Here is a 27,000-nt window from a genome sequence, read left to right as displayed (position 1 = left end):
GAATATATCATAAGAACTCAGCTAGTTATGGCAAAGTCACTACCTGAAGAGACCAAGGAATTCCTTCAGAGGAAGCCAAATTCAAATTCCAAGGAGCTTTTCGTGTTACTTGGCTTGTTATAGATCAGCTGTCTTCTGCTATGAAAATCATGTGTGCCTTCATAGTTTTCCCAATTGATTTTTCCCTAAGAAGGGCTAACAGTGTGGACTGATCACTCTCTGGACATACACATTCAAGGTATTTGGAGAACAGGATCAGGAAAGGCTTTCAAGGACTAACAGTAATAACAGTCCACATGATAGATTTAAGGTAAATTTCACAAGGAGACATCGTCTCGGTCAGGTGGACCTTAAGTAATAGCTTTAAACAACTTAGCTCAGATCCTTCTTTCTTACAGCCTTACTAACTTCATAGACTTCTAACTCCTTACCTAACCACTTCTAGGCATATTTAGATAACCTGTGTGCTATCAGCTATGCTCAGCCAGCACCCCAGTTCAAGCCTCCCTGTAATTATCATCATTGGCAGCATCCAGCCAGGTCCATCCCCAAATGGAGGAAAGTACCTTATCAGAGATACCTCTGTACCTCTAAGAACAGACTTAAGCATCCAGACTACCCATTTGAGAAGGCCTGGCAGATGTGGCAATTAAGCTTAACTTCCTCCTTTCCCAAATCTTAACCCTAGTTCCAGATCTCCCTTTAACTTTCACCAGAGGCATCTAGCTGTACACAGGTTGCCTAGTGACTGAGCACACTTTCCCCCACCCTGCAGAAAAAAATGGCAGATAGTTTGCACAGATAGGAGCTACAGGAAAAAAGAAGGCAGTTTTATTTTCTCCCATTGACCTAGCAACTTATAGATTCTTAACATTTTCTACCATAGTTGAGCACATAAGATCCCTCTTCTTAGATATTACCCGAATTTAGCCTTTAGTTAATTCATTTCCCCATTGGTCACTTCCCTTTGGGTTTGCAAATGATATTAACAATTACTGCCCCTCTATGTGATTCTTATCACCCCTCCTTTTGACCCCGGAAGCCTGGCTTTGCACTGCCAAGGGATTACCGCTTGTAAGTGTATATATTCCTCGACTTCGAGGGCACAGGAAGAAGAAGAAGATTTGGAAGAGTAAATGACTGGACTAAGAGCTTCGTATGCTGAGATTCTATTTCCCAAAAATAGTCCTCACCATTTGTGGTTCTCTCTCCTGAGTGCCTGAGATGTATAATATGAAGGCTAGTCCCTCTAATATTATACAAGAATTGTAATCGGGACGTGGTGGCCTTTAATCCCAGCACTTGGGAGGCAGAGGCAGGCAGATCTCTGTGAGTTTGAGGCCAGCCTAGTCTCCAAAGCGAGTTCCAGGAAAGGCACAAAGCTACACAGAGAAACCCTGTCTCAAAAAAAACAAACAACAACAAAAAAACAATCCTTCAAGTCCAAAATAATTTTGTAAGTATTTTGTAGTATGACATTAGGGATAAGCAATCCAGGCTGTAAAACTCCCATTGGCTGTGTGGTTTCATTAATTTTTCCTTAAAATCTGCAATGATCTTCATTTCCCTGATTTCTTTTTTAATTGGGAAAGTAGGAGAATTCCAAGGAGAATTAGAAGGTTCAATATGGCCACCATCCAACTGCTCCCATACTAACTTCTAGACAGCTTTATGTTTCCTTTTGTTAGGGGCCATTGATCTACCCACACAGGGTGGTCAGATTTCCAAGTTATAGGATCTGCATGGTGCTGTGGAATGTTCTGTATGGCAAATGTGTTGCTCTGATTGGTTGGTAAATAAAACACTGATTGGCCAATAGTCAGGAGGAGGAAGTATAGGCAGGACAAGGAGGAGAATAAAGCTGGGAAGTGGAAGGCTGAGTCAGAGACACTGCCAGCCACCACGATGACAAACAGCATGTGAAGATGCCAGTAAGCCATGAGCCACGTGGCAAGGTATAGATTAATAGAAATGGATTAATTTAAGCTGTAAGAACAGTTAGCAAGCAGCCTGCCACGGCCATACAATTTGTAACCAATATAAGTCTCTGTGTTTACTTGGTTGGGTCTGAGCGGCTGTGGGACTGGCAGGTGAGAGAGATTTGCCCTGGCTGTGGGCCAGGCAGGAAAACTCTAGCTACAGCATGGAGTTCAGGTTGCTCCATGACCCTTCCTAAAAATACTCTAATCCATTCCTATTAGCTGACATTTCTACTAAATCTTGGTCAGGAACTTCTTGCTTAGAGATGATTGTACTGAGCTATATAAATATACTCCCACATGACTCATGACATCTTGACCCCACAAATTTACAGGAAAGTGAAGGACAATGTATAGCCAAAAAGTTCTGTCATGATCCTTCTTCATCTTTCCAGGAGAGTTCATTGCTGCTCTGCTCAGGACACTGAGTTTGACCAGTTCCTTTCAGCTGTGTAATAGCTTCCATTTTTGGCCACACAGAAGGCCATTGACTAGCAGTTACAATAGATAAATATGCACCTGTATCTAAAAGACCTGAGAAACTTGTTTTCATTTATAACTAAATTGAGTTCTGAATGTTGTGGACCTATGGCTTGTAGCCAATAGGCATCTGACAAACCAAATCCTGCTTCTCCTCTTTTATCTTTTATGACTGATTTTTTTGTTTGTATCTGAGAAGGTAAAATTAACTGTGCAAGTCTTTATTACAGAAATTCCCTTAGGTGAATGAGTCATCACCTTAATTTCTCCCACAAAATCACTGTCAATTACTCCAGGAGCAACAAAGATCCCCTGCATGGTGGTACTACTTCTTCCCATTAATAACCCTACAGTGTGTTCTAACAAAGGTCCATAAACACCTGCAGGGAGGGCCTGCACCCCCATTTCAGGAGTCAAAACTGCATAGATGGAAGAGCTGAGATCTAATCCAGGACTACCTGGAGTTGCTCTGTAGAGGTCATGAATATATTTCTTTGCTGGGAGATTGATTGCAGTGTTACCCCAAAGATCTATTTTGTTGGGGCTTGGGGCTGGCCCTTCCATCTGTTTCCCTGAAATGAATTCTCCTTGGTATCCATTCTTAGTAGACATTCATTAGTCCAATGTTTCCCTCTTTTGCATCTCAGGCATAACCCAGCCTTTCTATTTGCCCTTAAGCTATTTCTCCTGTCAGGACACCTCTTAATATGGTGTCCCATCTGACCACACCAAAAACAAACCCCCAGGGTTCTGGCAGCTCTCCCTTGTCTTGAGCCAGGATGTCTTTGCTTGTACAGAACATCTTTGAATGTTTTTCCTTGTAATGCTGCAGCCATGACTGTCCCCAGATTGTACTATGGCCCTATATCCAAACAGAGTTGGATATAGTCAGAGATATTTCCTTTCTTTCTAAAAGGGCATATTGCAGCCTGGCATGCTGCACTGACATTCTCACAGGCAAGCTATTTAACAAGCAGAAGTCCAGCTTCTGAATCCCCAATTAACCCGCCTGCTGTTTGCATTAGCCTGGAAATGAAATCCTGAAACAATTCATCAGGCCCTTGCCTTATCTTAGATAAATCCTCAGTCTGTCTTCCAGATGATGGAATTTTATTACAGGCTTTTTGGGCAGCTGCATTAACCTGAGAACACACTGCTACATCAAAATTTAACTACTGACCTATCTCCTGATAAGGGCCTTCTCCAGCAAGCATGTCAAAAATAGTGGAAGTCGGCTAGACTCAATTTATTTCAGTTGTGGCCTGACATTGTTCTATGAACTCGCTCTTCCATAGCAAATAATTCCCACCTGACAGGCAGGCTGTGACCATTTATTTTCAGTCACCCAGAGGCAGGGCTTCTAAAGACTTTCTAAAAATGTTGTGAAAACAGAGGTCAGACCATATTGATCACTTGCTCTTTTTAGCTCCTTAAGTAGTTTAAAAGGGATTTGATCATGCATTTGCATGATATTTCCCTGGGTGTCTTGTTCTATCACAGAGAACATTTGAAAACCTTGTAATTCTCTTCTGCTAGCCACCTCCTGAATGCTGGCTTGAAGAGGAAATGTAGCACTAACCCTGAGGGTTGGCAATGTTCCAGGGGACTTTTGTGCTAGAACAGTTGTGGGAAACCTTTCCATCCTAATAGATGTCCCCACAAATGAGCCTAATCCTGCCCTTACAGAAGAGAGATGAATATCTTTCTGAGAGGGAGAGACCTGAAGAGTTTCCAGTTCCTGAGTAAGAGAAATTAAATTACTAAGCTTTTCAAGTTCTTCAATTACTCTCGTCTCATCCCATGATTTCGGTTCCCTCAAGACGACTTCATGACTAAGAGAAAACAGTGTTGTAAAAGCACTTTCAGGTGCTGCTGGCAGAGCAGATGATTTTGTTTCACCTGAATCTGCCTCAGAGAAAATTCCTCCCTGCATCCCAGGGCTTAGATCTATACTGTCCCGAATCAATGCCCACAGGCCAAAAGCTTCCATGGGTATCTTTTCTGGCCTGTGTTTCTCATAATACTTTTTCATTTCTGCTCAGATTCTCCTCCAGGAGTCTGCCTTCAGTTTCCCACAGTCAGAGAAACCAGGACACAGTTCCTCTATGAACTCCAAAAATCTCTACTTGTCCTGGTTCCACCTTAATCCCCCTAGTTTTTAAAATTTCTACAAGTGAATCTTTGAAGATCTGCTAACTATTTTCTTGCCCCTTTTCAGCACTAGGGAAATTCTACTCTTATCCTAAGTTTCTTCTTACCCAATATTCCTATATTTAACTCTATATTTTTACATAATTTTTATAGATAGAAATTGAGAGGGGGGACCTAAAGAGAGAGAAATATTTGCTGCAGCCTCACTTTTCACTTTGGCATTTCTTTCAGCCACTTTACTTTCACTGCCAAAATAGAATACCCCCGCCTTAAATTATGCCACAAAACTGGACAGGTCCACTGCTTCCCGCAGGTCCCCTAACCCTCCTTTCTCTAAGTCCCTCTCCCTGTTCATGGCACCATCTGTGGGAGACCTGCTCCCACTTTTTCCCAGGGTACTCTTGCAGACAGAAGGATGAGAAATATTTAAATAGAAATATAGTGGGGGAGAAAAACAGAAATACAAGTAGCTTCAGGAGGGCCTGGATCAATATCCACTGACCCCCTTCTGTCTCTTCTAAAGGGCTTTTTAGAGGAATGCCAAGGCGTGGGACAAAAGACCTCTCCCTAGTTCAGCCAAGTGCTGACCCTTCCAATCACCTGGTAACCATGCATATGGTCAAGCCATCTCTTAATACAGCCCTCAAAACCTTTGGGGGCCTCCACAATTCATTCTAGAACTAGTATTTGGTCAGGAATCTCCATGATACACACCATTAACCATGAACAACATTCCCAACTAATATACACCAAGATTCCCATTCTGCCTAATCACTGTCCACACTGACTGTACTAAAAAATAACATAACCTGCAGAAAATGCAACAGAAAGAACTGAGACATACAGTATTAGTGGAGATCCAACTTACTGCAGTCACCATCCAAATCAGTGTGCACCTTCTTAAAAAACCAAACAGGTCAAAAATTCATATAAAATTCAATTGTATCACACATATGGTTTTGTATACAATGACTAATTGTAGTACATTCTTGCAATAACAAATAATTACTCACTGATCAACATGCACATAAAGAGCAACAGAAAACACTGAGAAATGGCTACCAATTTCTAATTCAAACATAGTGACACAATTGGTCAGTCTCTCTGCCCTAGAGATTATAGATTATAAACAATTTCTTTAAAAAGGAATGCACAATTTCCGTGAAATGAAAAAAGTAATCCTAAGAGGATATGAAAATTTGGAAAATCTTGATATGTTCAAAAAACCATCACAAGATTAAAGCAAGATTCAAAATGTATTACAATTATTGCAAAGAGAACCATTATTTGAGTAATGGTATGAAGACAGACAACAGGAGATATCAATGGGAACATAAAATAGAAAAGTTTTAGTGCTTTAAAAGTTTAATAAATCAAAGTACTGCTGGTATTTTATTAGGGATTGAGAAAATTGATCTAAAGTAAAATCTATATGAAATACAGAAACAATACAAGTCAGGAGATTAGGAAACAAAGATGCAGGAATATTTCTAGATTTATAGTATCCCAATATCAAACTAATAAAATTTATATAAATTATATGAACACTCAAGGTACATACACAAATAAAGTGTATTTGCCCCTAATATTAATTTTTACATGAAGTCAGTACATGTACAATAGGATAATCTTAAATTATTTACAGTAGATTAATCCTGATTTGTTTATAGAGAAACAAAATATGGCAAACCCAAGCTCATTTCCTATTTGTTCATTTGTGTTTTTAAAACTTGTACTTTAGCTTATGGTCGTCAGTGTTTTGCAGCATATATGTATGTGGTCTGTTTGTGGCTTATACCTGCTGAGGTCAGAGGAAGGCATCTGATCTACTATAATTGAAGTTATGAATGGTTGTCATCAATGATGCATGTCCTCTTCAAAACAGTAAGTGTTATTAACTGCTGAGCCAACTACCTTCCCCACTCCACTTCCAATGTCACTGGAACCTCTCACTACATCTACCTAAATTGTCTCAAAATAACTGGTAAATGGTGGTATTTTATTTGTACTGAAATGTGATTTTAATTGTATGTTAATAAATAAAGTTGCCCAGGGGTCAAAGCTATTAGAGCCATAGCAAGAGCTTGGCGGTGGTGGCGCACACCTTTAATCCCAGCACTTGGTAGACAGAGCTAGGGAGATCTCTGTGTGTAAAAGGATACAACCAGCATTGGAGACACATGCCTTTAATCTCAATTCCAACCATAGAAGACCTGGAAGTCTTTACAGAGAGGCAGTGACGAGGCATGGGTTTACAACCAATGAGAAGGCAGAACCGAAAGTCTTTATAAAGACAAACATACAGGAAGTACCTTCCCTTTTGGAGAGCTCTCTTGGCTGAAGAGGATCCCTGAAGCAGAAAGGGTAAGGCTCTTAGCTCTGACCTCTTGGCTTTCTTCTCTGAATCGGCTCTGTTTTTCTTATTTAATAAGACGATTGGTTACATCTACATTTGGCACCCAACTTCACAAGAATCCATTAAAAACTGCTTAACTTGGCTTGGTGGCAGGTCCGGTTTCCCGATTGGGCAGCCGGCTCCCTAGCCTGGGCCCAGATCGGCTTGGACTCAGGCCGGATTAACCTTGAGCTACTTGCTTAAAGCCGGTGCTACAAACAACTCAGGCCTGCCCTGCCGAACAGGGTTCCTGCCTATAAAGCCAATGCATGTGGTTGGAGCTTAAGGAAGCCAGAGCTAGTGCTTGACTGGGCTCAAGTGGGAACACGTGGCTGGAATCAAGCTCTTAGGAAGAACTTGTGGCTGCACTTGCGCTCTCTCTCTCTATCTCTCTCTCTCTCTCTCTCTCTCTCTCTCTCTCTCTGGATTCACACCTCGGACACTAGGTGGCTGTTTTGAAATTATCTCAGATTTCTACTGTTCTACGCAGACTTGGTAAGTCACTTAACATATCAGATATTTTAAAGGAAACTATTTAAAAGAGAAATTTTTTCCACATTAAAAAAAATGGGTTTTCTGTGTACATTGGAAGAAAATTGGGCATTGTTTGCAATTTTAGGCAGTCTGACAATGGAACAACTATATGAGAAGATTAATGTTGATTGAATTATGCAGTTTATTACTATGCTTATCCTCATTTTACTATTTAAAAAGATAGTCAATTTAAGTGCCAGGATGACAGTTTTAGAAAAACTTGTTAAACCTGTAAAAACTCACACAGAAGAAATTAACAGTGAAGTTGCTTCAACATTGGATCATAAAGTTACAGAAAGAAAGCCTGTTTTCACACAGTCACCCTTAATTTGTCTAGTAACTGTACAGAAGTTGCCTAATCAATGACTACACAAAATATTTGGGCTCCAATTGAAATGTTAGATGTACAAAGGTTTAAGGAGGCAATAGTATCTTATGGCATGCATTCCCCATATGTAAAGCAAATGTTAAACTCTTGGTCAACATATAATAGGATTGTACCACAGGACTGGCGGGAGCTGGCACAAGCTGTTTTTGAACCCAGTCAAAGGCTTCAGTGGCTAACTTGGTTCAAGGATGAAGTTAAAAACATAGAAAAACAATGGAGGGATAAAGGAATACAAGTCTGCCAGGATCAGCTTATTGGAGAAGGTCAATATGCTTCAGCACAAACACAATGTTTATATGATGTCCAAACCCTAATTTTATGTCAAACGGCAGCCTTGAATGCATGGGACAGAGTTGAGGAACCAGGGGGAACAAACCGAGTCATTTAAAAAGGTTATACAAGGCCCAAAAGAATCTTTCACAGATTTTTTACAAAGACTGACTTCAGGAGTAAACAGAATGATCCCGGATTCAGAAGCTAGTCAGATAATAATTGAATCTTAGGCCTTTGAGAATGCAAATGCAGCATGCAAAAGAATAAGGAGGCCGTTAAAGGCAAGATCTGCACCTTTGGAAGATTGGATTAGAGACACCGTTAATGTTGAAGCTCATGACCATGATGATATGTGTGTAGGCAAAGCAATTTCAAAAGGTTTGAGGAATGTTAGATGTTTTGGATGTGGAAAGCAAGGACATTTGAAGAGACTGTAAACAGGTCATTCCTAGAAACAATGTTTCTTCAAGGAACAATGGCAACAGAATGCCCCTTCCTTCCGGAGTATGCAGAAGATGTGGTAAGGGAAAAGACTGGACCAACAAATGTAGATCAACAAGGGACAGACAGGGTAATCCTTTGCCTCAGTCTTCGGGAAACTCCCAGAGGGGCCTCATGCAGGCCCCAATAGCAAATCCAGTTCAAACCTTTCCTGCAGTTGTAGAGGAAACCCCTACTCAGAGCAATTAAATAATCAAATGCCTATTGGAATAAATCATGCTGGTCAGGATGATGAAACAGAGAGAACAGAAAATTCAGGAGAAAACATAAAGAAAATTTTTTGGCAAACTTCTATTAATGAACAAAGACCAAAATTAATGATGAAAATAAATGGTGTTTTGTTGTCTGGTCTGGTAGACACAGGTGCGGACGTTATCATAATTGCACCAGAATTTTGGCACCCAACTTGGCCTCTTCAGGAGGTAGATGTTCAACTGTTAGGAATTGGGACATTATCTCAGGTGAAACAGAGTGCAAGATGGCTCGAATGTATAGGTCCAGAAGGACAGAGAGCAAAATTAAAACCATATGTGGCTAACATAGCTATGAACCTGTGGGGTTGAGACTTGTTGCAACAATGGAATACTCAGACTAACATCCCTCCAATCTCAGAAATAAATCATAAACTAGCACATGTTTCTGAGAGAAGTATTAGAAGGCATTATTCTGAGTGGTCACCAGACATCCATATTATACAAGAACAGGGCACAACAACTGAAGATCTTCCAAAAACACCCACAGCTCTACCTTTAAAATGATTAACAGACAAGCCTGTATGGGTCCAGCAATGGCCTTTAACAACAGAGAAACTCCAGGCTTTAGAAGAGCTGGTAGAAGAACAGTTAAATGCTCAGCATATTGAAGAATCAACCAGCCCTTGGAATTCTCCTGTATTTGTTATTAAAAAGAAATCTGGTAAATGGAGAATGGTAACAGACCTTAGAGAAATTAACAAATTAATTCAGTCAATGGGCTCTCTACAATCTGGAATTCCTTTGCCTACTCTGTTACCAAAAGGATGGCCTCTCATAGTTATTGATTTAAAAGACTGTTTCTTTTCAATACCCTTACAAGAAAAAGACAGAGAAAGATTGGCATTCACAGTGCCTACTTATAATATTTCTCAACCAGTTAAAAGATTTCAATGGAGGGTCCTCCCACAGGGAATGTTGAATAGCCCAACTCTGTGCCAATATTTTGTACAACAACCATTGGAAGTGATACGTAAAAAATTTCCTAAATCTATAATTTATCATTATATGGATGATATTTTACCAGTTGACTCAAATGAAGATACTTTAGAAAGAATGTTTGAAGAAGTAAAGAAAATTTTGCCTGGCTGGGGATTACAAATTGCTCCTGAAAAGATACAAAGAGGAGATTCTATTAATTATTTAGGATATAAAATAGAGCTACAAAAAATTAGACCCCAAAAGGTACACATTAGGAGAGATCGACTACAGACTCTTAATGACTTTCAAAGATTATTTGAAGATACTTCTCATCTACAAACTATTGTTGGGGTAAAAAATGATGAACTGCATAATTTGTTCAAAACCTTAGAAGGTGACAAGGACTTAAATAGTCCAAGAGAATTATCACCTGAAGCTGAGGTACAAAAGAAAGTACATGAAGGGCACGTGGATCGTATTGATCCAAAGCTGGATTACATTTTGGTTATTTTATATTCTAGAAATTCTCCTACAGGAATATTAATGCAGAGGGAAGATATTATATTGGAATGGATATTTTTACCAAATAAACCAAATAAAAAATTAAAAACTTATGTGGAAAAAATCTCTGACTTGATTTGGAAAGGAAAATTGAGACTTCGTCAGTTAGCAGGAATAGACCCAGCAGAAATTGTCATACCTTTAACTAAAGAGGACAATGAAAAACTATGGACAGAAAGTGAACTTTGGCAAAGAGCTTGCAGTAAATTTTTGGGAGAAATTAACAGCAAATATCCCAAAGCAATAGAATTGGTCTTATAAAGAGAGCTGATTGGATCTTGCCTCGAATTGTACAGGAAAAACCCATATCTGGAGTTCGTACATTTTATACAGATGCCAACAAACAAGGAAAGGCAGGTTACAAATCAGAAAATTTAAGTAAAGTGGTTCAAAGTCCTTATAACTCAGTTCAAAAATCAGAATTGTATGCTATTCTGTTAGTATTAATGGATTTTTCAGAACGTCTCAGCATAGTAACTGACTCTCAGTATGCTGAAAGAGTAATATTACATATTGAGACTGCAGAATTTATCCCTGATGCTTCAGAATTAACTTCACTATTTATTCAATTACAAGATACAAACAGGAAAAGGAATCATCCTTTATATATAACTCACATCCGATCCCATACTAGTCTGCCAGGTGCTATAGCACAAGGCAATGATGAGATTGATAAATTATTGATAGGAAATGTGCTGGAGGCCTCAGAATTTCATAAAAAACATCATGTCAATAGTAAAGGTTTAAAAAAGGATTTTCCATAACCTGGCAACAAGCCAAAGAAATAGTAAAGAAATGTCCTACTTGTTCCTTCTACAATCAAACACCATTACCAGCAGGATGTAACCCAAAGGGTACTCAAAAGAATGAAATCTGGCCGATGGACATGTTTCACTCTGCAGAATTTGGAAAATTGAAATATGTGCACCATACCATTGATTCTTATTAAGGATTTCAATGGGCAACTGCTTTGAGTTCTGAAAACGCTGATTCTGTAATCACTCATTTGCTAGAAGTTATGGCCATCATTGGTATACCTGCACAAATCAAAACTGACAATGCTCCATCATATGTCTCTGTTAAAATGAAACAGTTTTTTGCTTATTACAATATAAACCATATTACAGGCATACCACATAATCCTACAGGTCAAGCAGTTATAGAAAGATCAAACAGAACTCTAAAGGATATGCTAAATAAACAGAAAGGGGTAACAAAAACATCCAGAAATAGACTGCATAATGCTTTATTAACTTTGAATTTTCTTAATGCCAATGAGAAAGGAACAACAGCTGCAGAGAGACATTGGATAATAAAAAAAAACTACAGAATTAAATCAGTCTATATACTTGAAGGATGTGCTGACCTCAGAATGGAAACCAGGGTATGTGTTACGTTGGGGATGAGGTTTTGCTTTTGTTTCTACAGGAGAAGATAAGCTGTGGGTACCATCAAAATTGATAAAGGTTCGATTTGAACAAGAGAAACCTCTTAATTAGAGGAGGTGATAGTTCATCAACCAGCATGAACATCCAATTTAGACTAACTTATACCAGTAACACATGTCTTTTCATTTAATCAGATAATAACTTGCCAAAAAGAAACATCCCCAAAATTAGACTTGGGGAAAGGTTTTTGTTTTTGTCTTTTAGGAGAATGAAGGTTAAGGAATCTGAAGAACACTGGACAAATGAGACAACTGAAGAAAAGGGACAAATCATCTATCCCAGGAAACAGAGTGAAACGGCATATGGGTATATATTATCTAAAAAATTTTATGTCTTCCTAAATGTTTGTTTCTGCTTTTCTCTAAAGAAATTTAACACTATTGGTCTTCTAATAGTCCCAGTTCAATTAAAATTTAAAGCTGACTTTGGAATTGGAGAATGGCTCTCTCCTTCTTTAAACTCAAGCATGTTGTTAAAAAGGAAAATGCAAACTCCCTGTATCATGCTAGAATGAAAGAGCCATCTTCTGCTATGGGACAGGAGAAAAGCCAAATTAATTAAGGGACTATTCTATTACTAATCTGAACTCTTTGATTCTATTCTGATTCTTTAAACTTTTCTTAAAGTATAAATTTTATATCAATATTTACAAGATTAATATATATATATACATACATTTTAAACTTTGTTAAGATATGAATGGTCATATAGAGTACTAATTAATTCTAGGAAAAAGCCTTCAATTAGCTGCATATATATATATCTTTGTGTTCGAGTCTCTTATCAGTTTTCTGCAGGAAATCATGGCCAGGCCTAACATCAACTGAAGTCTCTAGGAAGAAGATGGGGCCCCACAACAACAACAATTCCACGTGGACAATAATAACATCACTAAGCTGACAAACATCATCTACAGATCAGCTTTGAACTACAAGGTGCTCAGAGCAATTTTGAGATGACTAGCTGAGATGATCCAGTCTCAAAGACTACTTGAATAAGGACTTGAGATAAACCCTGAACTTTGGCATTATACACAGACTGGATAACGAAGAATATAATTACCTTTCCTAGAATTTGACAATTGACCTAATTTATTCCCAACGTGGTGGCAAGGGTTTCCACCTAAAACCTGAGAAAAGATTCTAAAATGGAACTAAAAACAGCTTCCTAATTGTCTCTCTCAAATGAGTGGCAGCTGCTGGTTTGAGCTACTTTTGGGTTCCTAGCATGCATGTTCGACCTGCCGCTATATGGCGGGAATGAGGCCTCTGCAAGTGGCACATTAAGCTGCAGGGTGGATTTAGACTTTGCTAGCACAAAACAAAAAAAAAAAGAGGTTTCTGGACTACACGCTGCTTGGATAAAAGCATAGACTCACGATAGCTCCCAGAGCTGGTGGTAAACGTAGCCATGTTGGGAAGCTGAGGTGGGCAGAGCCAGCAGCCACAGCTGCTGCAGTTTAAAGCAATAGATTCACAATAAGACAGATTCAGATGTAATAGTTTACAATGTGTGTAAAAATGTACGTAAGCTTGAAAGAGAGAGAAAAAGGAATATATACAGTTATATAAATAAATACATAGTTTTAAAAAATAAAGTCTTTAAAGAGACAGTAAAATTAATATAAAAAATAAGCCACATAAAGATGAATATTACACAGAAAATCTGGATTGTGTTGTCTTTGGGATTTTTAACTGCAGAAAAACATTTGATTGTAAAAGCTGTTGAGTTAAACCAATATGTATATTTTAAAGATACCTTGGGGGCTGGAGAGATGGCTCAGGGGGCTGGAGAGATGCCTCAGAGGTTAAGAGCACTGGCTCTTCTTCCAAAGGTCCTGAGTTCAATTCCCAGCAACCACATGGTGGCTCACAACCATCTGCAATGAGATTTGGTACCCTCTTCTGGCCTGTAGGCATGTAGGCAGAACACTGTATACATAAATAAATAAATCTTAAAAAAAAAAAAAAAAAACGATACCTTCACTTCAAAATTTGGATATGAGGATATGTTGCTTTGGAAAAGAGTCTCTTTTGTTTCCACAGAAAGCCAGAGGCTATGGATTTGTTCCAGATTAAGATACATCAGGTTTGACCAGCCAAGACCCCCTGAAAGGTCTCTGATGACACCAAGGCCCAGATGATCCAACATCCAGAATGATTTGAAGGCAACTGGCTCAGACGATACACCCTCATGGACTATTCCATAATTCTAAAATTTTCTTTGTATCCCCGTAAGATACAGCGCCCCCCTCCAGCAGGAAGTAGTAAGAGAAGCTACACCCAAATTCCCAAATTATATGTAATTTTACTTTGCTAAGGTTAAAACCTTCCTTTTTGAAAAAAAAAAGGGGAAGTGCTGTGGGATGTTCTGTATGGCAAATGTGTTGCTGATTAGTCAATAAATAAAACACTGATTGGCCATTGGCTAGGCAGGAAGTGTAGGCGGGACAAGGAGAAGAATAAAGGTGGCAAGTGGAAGGCTGAGTCAGAGAGACACTGCCAGCCGCCACAATGACAAACAGCATGTGAAGATGCCGGTAAGCCACGAGCCATGTGGCAAGGTATAGATTAATGAAAATGGATTAATTTAAGCTGTAAGAACAGTTAGCAAGAAGCCTGCCATGGCCATACAGTTTGTAACCAATATAAGTCTGTGTGTTTACTTGGTCGGGTTTGAGTGGCTGTGGGACTGGCAGGTGAGAGAGATTTATCCTGACTGTGGGCAGGCAGGAAAACTCTAGCTACATAGGGACTTGAGATAAACCCTGAACTTTGGCATTATACACAGACTGGATAATGAAGGATATAGTTACCTTTCCTAGAATTAGACAATTAACCTGAAATTTTTCTTTCAGGATAAAGATACTTTAACCCATACCCAGCAGGAAGCAATTTTAAGAATACGACGCCCACATTCCCAAAGAGGTGGTGTGGGGTGGGTGGGTTTTTAGTCTTTTTAATGGGTTGTGGGTCTGGGATAATTTTCATTGTTTAGGGGGGTTGGTTACAAGTTTTTGTCAAGGGTTAGGAAAAAGGCTATGCAAAGGAGATTAGATTTAAGGTTCTTGTTTAAAAAAAAGAGAAAGAAAAGAAAAGAAAAAAGAAAAAGACAATTACTAGTTTTACATACTTTACATTGGATTAGATTGTTTTATATTGTATACAAATTATATATATTGAAATTGATATTGTTAGAAAATGCTATATGTATATTTCTAATTGTACTTATACTGTTCATTTAACAATGCAATTTTCTGATCCTTGAATGTTATTATTACCAACTATTAGGATATAAAGAAATGAAAGTTAGAAGTTAGACATTACAATAGAACTTGTAGTCATATTAGATATGTTTTAAAAATTGAGCAGATATATTTTAGACAGGTCATCTTCAAACCCTTCAGAGATCTACAGAATATGGCATTTAAAATGTTTTAATAACTTAGAAAATTTTTCTTTTTTGTTATGACTATAAGACATGTCGGCTCCTGGCAGTACCAATCTACTTCAGAGAAAATATGGGCATTAAAGAAACTGCATATGGAGTTAACATTCATTGTGGCAAAAGTTAGCCACTGGACAACAAAGTATCCTCGAATCAACTGCTGACAAAATGGACAGACAGGACACGAAACAAAGGACTACTGATTCTTGTCAAAACAAGTGTGGTTATGGCTTTATCAAAAGGCATCTTCTGAGGCCAGGACAATATGGCACCATCCCTGAAGTGGCCTTTGCAATCTGGAAAAGGTACAGTGCCCTTTTCTTTGAAGGCAGCTAAACAGGCCGTGGGCTAATGGCTTCTGATGTGCTATGGAACAGCAGCTGAAACAGTTATTCTTGAAGAGTAACTAAGCTCATGCCTCTCAATAGTAGACTGCCATTTCATAGAGCGATGTGGAGAAGAATGGGATGCTGAGATGAAGCCATATATACACAACCAGGAAGAATGGACAGCTGAATTAAAAAACCATAAACAATTTCCAGAATTTAAAATCCTGAATCATGACATGACACTAGTAGAATTCAGGTGTTTCTGGTACATGGACTGCTCTCATCCAATGTGAGGTTGAACTGTTGACCTTGCTTACATCCTACTTCACAAATGAGTCTGTCAGATATGCTAAGCCTATAGGCTGAAGATGATGCCCCAGCACTGCGGAGAAACCTCAGGTGACTGTCCAGGCAGCTGGCTGTTTCTGTCAAGTCACAAATTTTTTGGAAGTTGCTTGCATGCACTTCCTGTTTTTATTTTTGTTAGCTAATATTATTTTCTTCTGGGGTCTCTGAGGGAGTTGAAGATTAGTTAGTCATAGTTGAAGATTAATTAGGAGAGAAAGTGAATTTGATACATTTTGAACTTACCAAAATAGGATAGATAATGAAATTATTTTCTCTGAATTTCTCAAATGAAAATGGACTAGACATTGTTTAGGTATTTATTACTTGTATATATTGTACATAATTATTGTACTTTTGTATATAGTTTTTCTTTTGTTAGTTATAACCTTTTTTTTCTTTTTATTAAAATACAAAAGGGGAAATATGGTGGTATTTTATTTGTACTGAAATGTGATTTTAATTGTATGTTAATAAATAAATAAAGTTGCCTGGGAGTCAGAGCTATTAGAGCCATAGCAAGAGCGTAGCGGTGGTGGCGCACACCTTTAATCCCAGCACTTGGTAGACAGAGCTAGGTAGATCTCTGTGTGTAGAAGGATACAGCCAGCATTGGAGACACATGCCTTTAATCTCAATCAATTTAAATTGAGATACTTCTCTTTTCTTCTTGCTCTGTGTAACAGATGATGCACTTTAATGAGTTAGTGTGGAGAGAGTGGACACTATATCCTTGTCCTGAGGATATTAGTGTACTTCCAGTTTATTTCATTTAATAAAATACTGGATTTAGGTTTGTGACTTCTAGTGTTTGTTAGGCTGAGGAGAACTGGAACCAGAGGAGACTGCTACATTTCTGCAGGGTTCTCCCCTTTGGCAGAGTGAACCAAAAGAAATAACATCTTAGGCCAGAGAAGAGGTAGAGCTCTGGTAGGAAGCCCCCTAAGTGGGAGCTGAGCAAAGCTTAGCTGTAGCGGCTCTCCAGGAGGACCAGGATTGCTATATCCTGTGGGGAGACCATCCACCACAACACCAGGTATATCCTGACTCCCTGTCAGGATACTGTTTCCTGCTGAGCTGTCCTAGCAGCTCCAGGCCTGATTATCAAGGGCTGAGCTGTCCTAGCAGCTGGAGGTATCCAGATACCTCACCCTTCAGGGCTGAGCTGTCTCATTGAAGCTCCAGCTTTCAGAGCTGTCCTAGTAGCTCAAGGTGTTGCCTGACTCCTCAAATAGTCAGGATACCTTTCCTCCAGAGTTGCAACACAGTTACTTACATTTTGATGCAGAAACCTGGGGGCAAACCCAGAGTTGGAAAATTTACTTACAGGCATGGTTTTTGTACACTGAAACATCCTGCCTTGTCTAAGGTCCAAAAGCTGAGTCTTCCTATTTTTAGTATGAGTAAAATGCTTTGGAGTTGGACTAAATATTTTTCAGCACTTCTCCATACATTATAATAATAATCTTTAAGAAAATTATTGTGTGGATTTCTAAACTAACATAAGCATAGACATTGTGTATAGTTCATAGGTTTTCTCTTATAAGCTTCATAGTTTCATGATTTGTACAGATTGACTGGCTCATAACATTAAACAGAACATGAGTACCTTGTAAAACTATCTCAATGAGTTATGCTTCATGAGACTTTTCAGGGATGTCTACAATATTAGCATTTTTAAATGATTTAACAAAAAGAACTGAAATTCAATGTATTCCTTGGGGAATAAGAATGGAATTTTAAGGAACACCAAGACAGGAGATCACAACAATGGTGTATAATAGTATACCATGGGTAGCCTTATTTTGAGGGTGATTGGAGTTTGGTTGAATCATGTAGAAGTTCAGAGCTACTTAAGAAAAAATTCCAGTTTGGGTGATTTTTCTCACTAACCAGGTTTGTGGCTGTATTTCATTTGTTCTTATGCATTGTTTATCAAGGAAGATAATGATCTTTTTCTTAGGCTCCACAGTATAGCCTAATAAATTAAGTCTTAAGAATTAAAACCCAGAGACATATATTAGGGCAAAGGCTGAAAAATCAGAGAAGCAAAGCTGCCACAGTCACTTCTCAACCCTCCAAATCCTCTGACTGAATTGGGGGAGGAGGGTATCCAATCTCCACCTGTCCTCTATTCCTGATCCCTGTCTCTACTTCCATAGTGCTGGGATAAAAGAAAAGATCCTGTCAAGCGCTGTGATTAAAGGCATGAGGCTACAATGATAGGTTCTTATGGATAACCAGTGGCTAGCTCCACCATTTGATCTCCAGGCAAGTGTTATTTGTCAGAACACAAATAGTATGCCATCCTTAACCAGGTGTTGTTAAGGCAGCCAACCAGGAGCAGTAAGCAAAAACAATCTGCCGGGCGGTGGTGGCGCATGCCTTTAATCCCAGCACTCGGGAGGCAGAGCCAGGCGGACCTCTGCGAGTTCGAGGCCAGCCTGGGCTACCAAGTGAGTTCCAGGAAAGGCGCAAAGCTACACAGAGACTGTCTCAAAAACAAAAAAAAAAAAAACAAAAAAACAAAAAAACAAAAAAACAAACCAATCTTACCTACTTTAGGGACTCAAATGCATTCTGTTATCTATTTTCTGTTGTACAGAAAGTTTGGAAGAACAACTGCCTAAGCACATATGTAAGGAGATGCATTTTCTGGGGAGATGCAACACATATATGCAACTGCATAACCCAACAGGGAACTGAAAAGAGAACCAAGTCAACCATGTTGAACCAACAAGCTTTATTAGGGTTGGTACAAGGAGTAGCAGGAAGTAGTTGCTTGGTGGAGCACACAGGACTCAAAGACAGTTGTTATCATGAAATTCTACACCAGCATGGGAAACAACATATACATACAGAATATCGGGAGCACACTGCACATTTGTAGGCATAGCTACTAGTTCAAGAGTATCCTATCTTTGTGGAGTATTTTGTCAAGTGCTCTTCAAGCAGTAGGTTCTGGGTTTCTTCATTCGATTACAGCACACTGATTCCCATCAGTTTCAAAGATTTCTTGTATATTTTTTGAGGTGTACATTTTCTGACTTACTTCCTGTACAAGACACATGCCTTAAGTCTTCAGGAAAATGCTATAAAATGGCACATTCTCCAGGTTTCAATTTTTTATCTTCATTATGAAGAACTTAAGGTTGCATAAGTATAAAAAGTTCTAATGAAAATTTCCTACATTGTAACATGTTCAGAATTTCCCTCATTATAATTTCCAGATGTAGTCTAAGATTTGAATGTTACTGAAAAGCTTTTATAACTTTCTTATATTGACAATTAGACCTGAGAGAGAGCAAAGGCTTTTCCTCACATAGTACATGGCAAATTTTCTCTCCTGTACAAATACTTTGATGTGTTCTCAGTCTGATTTTTTGACAAAGATTTCTAGCATTTAATATATTGGTAAGGTTTCTCTAGTGTATGAATACTCTATTGTCCTCAAGTAGATGTAGGCACTGATAAAGGGTTTTTCACATCCAATATATATGTGGAGTTTCTCTCCTGTTTGGATTCTCTGATGTTTTCTGTGATCTGAGCAACTGATAAAAAACCTGATACTTTCACTAAATTTGTAAGGTTTCTCTCCTGTATGGATTCTCTACTGAGCTCTAAGATGGCCTTTCTTGCTAAAGGATTTGTCACATTCACTAGATTTTTAAGGGTTCTTTCCTGTATGAATTCTCTGACAAATTCTATAATGAACCTTTAGGATAAATGATTTGTAATCTTCACTGCTTTTGTAAGGTTTCTCACCTGCATGAATTCTATAATGAATTATGAGATGTGAGGCAGCGGTAAAGAACTTGTCAAATTCCCAACATTTTTAATGTTCCTCTCCTGTGTGAAATTTCTGATGAGTTCTAAGGTTGCCTCCATCAATAAATATTTGTCATATTTAATATATTTTTAAGGTTTCTCTCTTGCATGAATTTGCTGATGAATTCTAAGATGTGAAGCATTGTTAAAAAATTTGTCACAGTCAATACATCTGAAAAGTTTTTCTTCTGTATGAATTCTCTGATGAAGTCTCAGTTTGGCTATTGTGGTAAAGGACTTCTCACATTCACTGCATTTGTAAGGTTTCTCTCTTGTATGAATGCGCTGATGTTTTCTAAGAGCAGAGCTAGTAATAAAGGATTTGTCACATTCACCACATTTAAATGGTTTCTCTCCTGTATGTTTTCTCCAATGTGTTCTAAGCTCAGAGCAACTGACGAAGGATTTCACACATTCACCACATCTGTAAGGTTTCTCTCCAGTATGAATTCTCTGATGAGTTCTAAGATGTGAGGCAGTGGTAAAGGATTTCTCACATTCACTACATTTGTAAGGTTTCTCTCCTGTGTGTATTCTCTTATGAGAAATGAGACTGCCACTATGAGAAAAGGATTTATCACACACAGTGCATTTGTAAGGTGTTTCTCCTGTATGTGTTCTCTGATGAGTTCTAAGATGGTCTTTCCGAGAAAAGGATTTGTCACATTCAGTACATTTGTGAGGTTTTTCTCCTGTATGGAGTCTCTGATGAGTTCTAAGCTCTGAGGAACTGATAAAGGATTTGTCACATTCACTACATTTGTAAGGTTTCTCTCCTGTGTGTATTCTCTGATGAGCAATGAGACTGCCACTATGAGAAAAGGATTTATCACACACAGTGCATTTGTAAGGTGTTTCTCCTGTATGCATTCTCTGATGAATTCTAAGACTGTTTTTCTGCATAAAGGATTTGTCACATTCAGTACATTTGTAAGGTTTCTCTCCTGTATGGAGTCTCTGATGACTTCTGAATTGTGAGGCAGTGGTAAAAGATTTGTCACATCCAATACACTTGTAAGGTTTCTCTCCTGAATGAATTCTCTGATGTCTTCTAAGCTCAGAGCAACTGACAAAGGATTTGACACATTCACCACATTTGTAAGGTTTCTCTCCAGTATGAATTCTCTGATGGATTCCAAGAGTGCGTTTTTGGGTAAAGGACTTATCACATTCACTGCATTTAAAAGGGGTCTCTCCTGTATGAATTATCTGATGCAATCTAAGGTATGAGCCACAGGTAAAGGATTTCTCACATTCACTACATTTGTAAGGTTTCTCTCCTGTATGAATTCTCTTATGACTTCTGAATTGTGAGGCAGTGGTAAAAGATTTGTCACATCCAATACATTTGTAAGGTTTCTCTCCTGTATGCATTCTCTGATGAGAAGTAAGAGTGCCTCTGTGGTTAAAGGATTTATCACATTCACTGCATTTGTAAGGTGTCTCACCGGTATGAATTATCTGATGTTTTCTAAGATCTGAGGAACTGATAAAGGATTTGTCACATTCACTGCATTTGTAAGGTTTCTCCCCTGTATGAATTCTCTGATGAGTTCTAAGATGTGAGGAAGTGGTAAAGGATTTGTCACATTCTACACATTTGTACGGCTTCTCTCCTGTATGCATTCTCAGATGAGTATTAAGACCACCTCTATCAGTAAAGGATTTATTACATTCACTGCATTTGTAAGGTTTCTCTCCTGTATGGTTTCTCTGATGAGATCCAAGATTCAATTTCTGGATAAAGGATTTATCACATTCACCACATCCATAAGGTTTCTCTCCAGGACAAATTTTCTGATGCATTCTAAGAGATGATGTGCTCATAAAGGATTTGTCACATTCACTATAATTGTAAATATTCTCTCCAGAATGTATTCTGCAATGTCTTTTAAATTCTGATGTCAGGTAAAAGCACTTAGGACAGTCTGTATATTTGTAGGATTTTTCTCCACAACTGAACTTGCAATGTACTTTGAGTTGTGACAAATGTGTAAAGGATTTACTACATTTTGCACATTTATAGGGTTTCTGTCTACTATGAGCTCTCTGATGTCTACTAAGGCTTGAGTCTGTCTTGAAGCAGTTTCCACATTTCTGGCTTTGGTGTGGTTTCTTTCTACTCTTGATTTCTTCCAGTGTGAGTTTATGTTGAGAGTCAAAAGATTTATCAAGCTCTGTATTTTTTTGTTCTTTGTTTCCTATGTGGACTCTTTGATTTTCACCTGAAAAATTGCCACAATGATGGAAAACAGGGATTAATGCATGAATAAGAGATTTAATAACTGATTTGCCTTAAGTTTTGTATGATATATAAACTAGTAATTCTCAGTGATAGAGCTCTCACCAGAGGTCTATTCTGTCTCACATCATTAAATGAATGCTCCAAAGAACTTCCAGTGTGACCTATGTCAAACCAAAAGGACTTTCTCCTTCTTCTCTAAACTGTGTACCTTACAGAACACAGAAGAAATAAGTGATCAAGCAATGATTAGGAATTCCTGAAAGATCGCATGAACAATGTTTATCTATTTTCCTGTATTTTTTTGAGACATAGCCATACTGGATAACTTTAGTCAGCTAAGAACACATTATGAAACCCAGGTAGGGATGGAACACAACGTTTCCTTTTGCTTCTACATCCCTACTGCTAGCGTTGAAATCATGCTTTCTCAGGGCTAAACATAGAAAACACATCACAAAAACTGAATAAACAAATGAAACAAACAAAAACCCATGCTCCAGTTCCACTTAAAACCTCTTGAACTGTAAAAATAAAATAACTGAATAGTTGAATTCAATAGTATAATCAAAATACTCCAATTATTCTGTATATGCAACATATTTCCATGCTCTGAATATTCAATTTTCATTGAACTTAAGAAATTTTCTTTAAAAACTAGGCAGGAAGGATGGAGACATTACATAGAATATATCATTGTTTATGCTTGTGTAGAACACAGAAAAACATAAAGGAGGTACCATGAAAAAGCTATGGTGACAACCAGAATTTTTCCTTATTTCTGTATCTAGACAGTTCAGAGAAATTACATATAAACAATGGATGTAAATAAAAAAGATTGAATCAGGAATTCTAGAAGAGCGTTCTTACCTACAAAGACTAGATTGTTGTAATTCTCCAACATTACATCCATGTACAATGCCCTCTGAGCACAATCTAGACATTCCCATTCCTCCTGTGAGAGATCCACAGCCACATCCCTGAATGTTAACAGACACTGCAAGAGAAAAATACCTACATACCATTGCTGCTGTACAAAATGAGCCTAAAGAATTAGATACTTCAGCTGGATGGTGGTGGTGCATGCCTTTACTCCCAACACTTGGGAGGCAGAGCCAGGCGAATCTGTGTGAGTTCAAGGCCAGCCTGGTCTACAGAGCAAGATCCAGGACAGGCACCAAAACTACACACAGAAACCCTGTCTCAAGGAAAAAAAAATTAGACACTTCTGTGATGTAGATGAGGCATGGCAGTTGATCAAAGACAAAGTTTTCAAGCATGGCTCAGAAATGAGTTAGATGTTAATCACTGCTTCTCTTCCAAAGACAAGGTAATGAATTATTACATTGCTTTCATTCTTAAGGTCTCGCTCCTTCATGAATTTGCTGATGATTACTAAGAGCTGAGTAGCAGATAAAGAACTTGCCACAATCACTACATTTGAAAATGGTCTCTGTTGTTTGGAATCTGTAATGACTTTTATAGGCCTTTAAAATGTAGTTTGGTTCCCAGCACCCTTGTGGCACTACACAACAGATTATAGCACCAATTCCATGGAATTCCATGTTCATTTCTGAACTAAACAGACAGGAGGCACACATAGCATACACTAATACATTCAGGCAATTTTACCCACATACGTAAAATAAAACTGAAATTTAATTATACTTAAATGTATGTAAAATGGTCATAGTCTGTATGGTATTTTCTAACTCTATGAAAAGAGGATGACACTAATAGTATCACAATAAGCAAATTGTCAGGGAATATAACACACGTGGGGTCTAAATGCAGAAATTTACCTTTATGAAGTATGTTAGAATCAAATAGGATCCCTGGGTCAGTCTCAGATAGCTAAACTTATGATGAGCAAAACTGAACTGTGATTTCAAATTCCACAACTCCACTCAACTACAGACTCTGAATCAATCCTATCTGTAGCTGGGCCACACCATACTATATTCTAATATGTTGAATTGAGAGCCTGAAACCTAGGTGCAATGCTGGAACCTTTCTAAAACCAAGATATAGAGTATGGAATGCAGAATCCATGTATGAATTAAAATAGAGTGTTTTCTTTAAACAGAAAGGAGTATAACATCAGCATATACATTTAATGTTTCAAAGAACACATAGACTCAAATACTTTGCGCAGTTATGTTATGACAATATTTTTCACAACCACCAAGAAAACAGAAAAATCAAAAACAGAATTAATATTATATAAATTTTTTTAAAATTGACAACAGTGCCGGGCGGTGGTGGCGCACGCCTTTAATCCCAGCACTTGGGAGGCAGAGGCAGGTGGATCTCTGTGAGTTCGAGGCCAGCCTGGTCTCCAAAGCGAGTTCCAGGAAAGGCGCAAAGCTACACAGAGAAACCCTGTCTCGAAAAACCAAAAAAAAAAAAAAAAAAAATTGACAACAGTAAGGATGATAACAATATAATGAATTCTATATGGTGTTTTATTACAAAATAGTTAGAAATGTGTTTAGAAAAATGGAATGTGGGACAATGCTTCCAGATCAAATAGAAATGTGTTCTCTGATTGAAACAAATGTATTAAGCTTTGTAAGAATCCCACTACTTCTTCATTAATTTTGAACACATTACTACTCAAGAGATTGGCTCAATTGAAAACTCAAATCTTTTCATTTCAACTCTTTTCTTCAATATTTGAGCTCAGGCATCTAACAGGATTTTAGGTTACATAGTTAAGTGTCATTGATACTTCTGCCTTCATTTCTCAAAAACTAGAAGATGCAAGGTTCTAAATCATCTGTCTTACAAATATTCAAGGAATGTCAACCCTGGGGTTAGAGAAATGGCTCAGAGGTAAAGACATTTGCAGTTCCTGCAGAGAAATATAATTTCATTTTCTCTACACACATGGCAGCTTATTCCATTGTCTGATTCCAGTGCCAAGGCTTTAGTCCCAAAATCAGGGATGCAGGTGCATAATGCATCATGCTGTGTGTATAAAAATATGAAGAACACACATATACTTAAATATTATTGTAAAAAGAGAAATAGAAACTGTCCCATCGCCCCAATACTTCAGAATCTCACCCTATGTAATACATAGCCTCAGGGTGAGGAAAATCAGGGTGTAGGCAGGCTTATCCTTCCAAAAACAAGGAAGAGAAAAATGGGACATTTATTTATGTTTTAAAATTGATGGCTTATGCACAGCACCAATTCAATTCTCTCCAGAAAATTCTTATTAATATATTCCTCGTGATAAAATACAAAGAAGGACACTCTGGTGCTTATACCTTTCTGAAAATTAAAAAAAGGAAAAGAGAAAATCATCATTGGTCCATTGACAACTTACAACTGAGCATTAAGAATATTATCAGGACTTCACAGATGAATAGATTTCATGTGGCAACACACTCATCAGCATTGTGTGATACATGTCAAAGAGAGAAACTAGTACACTGCATTTTGCATGTGATCACAGACTCATCAATTTTATGAAAGAAGTAAGCCACTTATTACTTCCATCATCAATATTCTCCAGAGTGCTGACATATTTACTATTGGGATAAAGACAGTGAAACTCTTCTAATTTTACTTTTCCATAAATTGCTCAGTGACGTCATCAAATCCATGCATTTGCATGTCCACATTCATGAGTATGGTTCTGGAAACCTGACCTAGAACATGAGAATTTCCTTCCTCATTAATATAAAAGGACACAGTCCATCCTATATAGATAGGGGCATCAATATATTCTTTGAGTACCATTTGCAATATATTCTCTTTCACAATGGCAAGTCTTCAGTCTATTTAAATTTATGTCCTCAAAGTAAAACATGAAATGAAAATATAAGGAGAAAGGGCTGTGCTATGTATATTCAAGATCTAGAGACTTACTATTGATAACCAGAGAAGAAAGTGAAAATAAATCATAAAAAACAAACACTTTAGATAACATTACTAGAAATAAAAAATTAAAGTCTTAATTGGTTTAAATAACAAGAACAACTTTCAAAAAATGCAAAACATGACACTGACCTGGGAAGCATTTACTGAAGAAGTATTCATTCTTCTTATTGCTCTTCTCTGAGTTTCTATCTCTGGACCAAAAACTAGAATTCTTGCTGAAATTTCATATCAAGGTATCAAAAATACAAAGCTAAAATTAATACAACTCTCTTCTGAACAATGCAAAACCAAAAAAGATCTCAAAATTAAAATGATACCAGAAATCTTTTCAATGTTCCCATAGACAGGAGAGCACAGGATATATTTAGAGTGGAGAAAGAAAATGACTATGAACCTAATCACTGCACCCAAAAACATCATCTCCTAAAATTTTGGGGGTTGTTTATGTAGACTATTATATTGTATGCAAATAGCAAAATTTTGACTTCTTCCTTTCCAATCTGTATCCCCCTGATGTCCTTTTGTTGTCGTATTACTTCAGCTAGAACTTCAAGTACTATATTGATTAAATATGGGGAGAAGTGGACAGCCTTGTCTTGTTCCTGATTTTAGTGGAATTGCTTTTTGAATTTCTCACCATTTCGTTTGACATTGGCTGTTGGGTTACTGTATATTATCTTCATTATGTTTAGGTATGTTCCTTGTATCTGTAATCTGTCCAAGACCTTTATCATCAAGGGGTGTTGGATTTTGCCAAAGGCTTTTTCAGCATCTAATGAGATGATTATGTGGTTTTTTACTTTCAGTTTGTTTATATGGTCTATTACATTGACAGATTTTCATATGTTGAACCATCCTTACATGAGATGAAGCCTACTTGGTCATGGTGGAAAATTTCTTTGATGTGTTTTCAGACTTGGTTTGCCAGTATATTATTGAGTATTGTTGCACCAATGGTCATGAGGGAGATTGGTTGGTCTGTAATTCTCTTTCTTGGTGTGGTTTGGGTATCTGAATAACTGTAGCCTCATAATAA

The 27,000-nt window shown here is 37.9% G+C and overlaps 1 protein-coding gene across 14 annotated transcripts in view; it reads right to left on the bottom strand.

Moving 5' to 3' along the window:
* The window catches only part of LOC128125424 (zinc finger protein 420-like), a 337,518-nt gene that overhangs the window by 46,649 nt on the left and 263,869 nt on the right, over positions 1-27,000 (bottom strand). For 6 of the 14 annotated variants that reach the window (XM_052762828.1, XM_052762834.1, XM_052762826.1 and 3 more), the window contains 3 exons: positions 26,094-26,179; positions 22,944-23,070; positions 18,728-22,056 (listed from right to left, as the gene is read on the bottom strand). The exons of the other annotated variants lie outside the window; for them this stretch is intronic. In XM_052762828.1, the coding sequence (XP_052618788.1) occupies positions 19,922-22,056; positions 22,944-23,070; positions 26,094-26,179 (2,348 nt within the window). In that variant the 3' untranslated portion in view covers positions 18,728-19,921. Of the gene's footprint in view, positions 1-18,727; positions 22,057-22,943; positions 23,071-26,093; positions 26,180-27,000 lie in introns of those variants that run through there. 14 annotated transcript variants of the gene reach the window in all.

This window comes from Peromyscus californicus, unplaced genomic scaffold (assembly GCF_007827085.1).
Source record: "Peromyscus californicus insignis strain IS unplaced genomic scaffold, ASM782708v3 Scaffold_4__1_contigs__length_199733344, whole genome shotgun sequence".
Taxonomy (NCBI): Eukaryota; Metazoa; Chordata; class Mammalia; order Rodentia; family Cricetidae; genus Peromyscus; species Peromyscus californicus.
The sequence above is the reverse complement of the archived record's forward strand: the minus strand, read 5'-3'. Positions and strand labels throughout refer to the sequence as shown.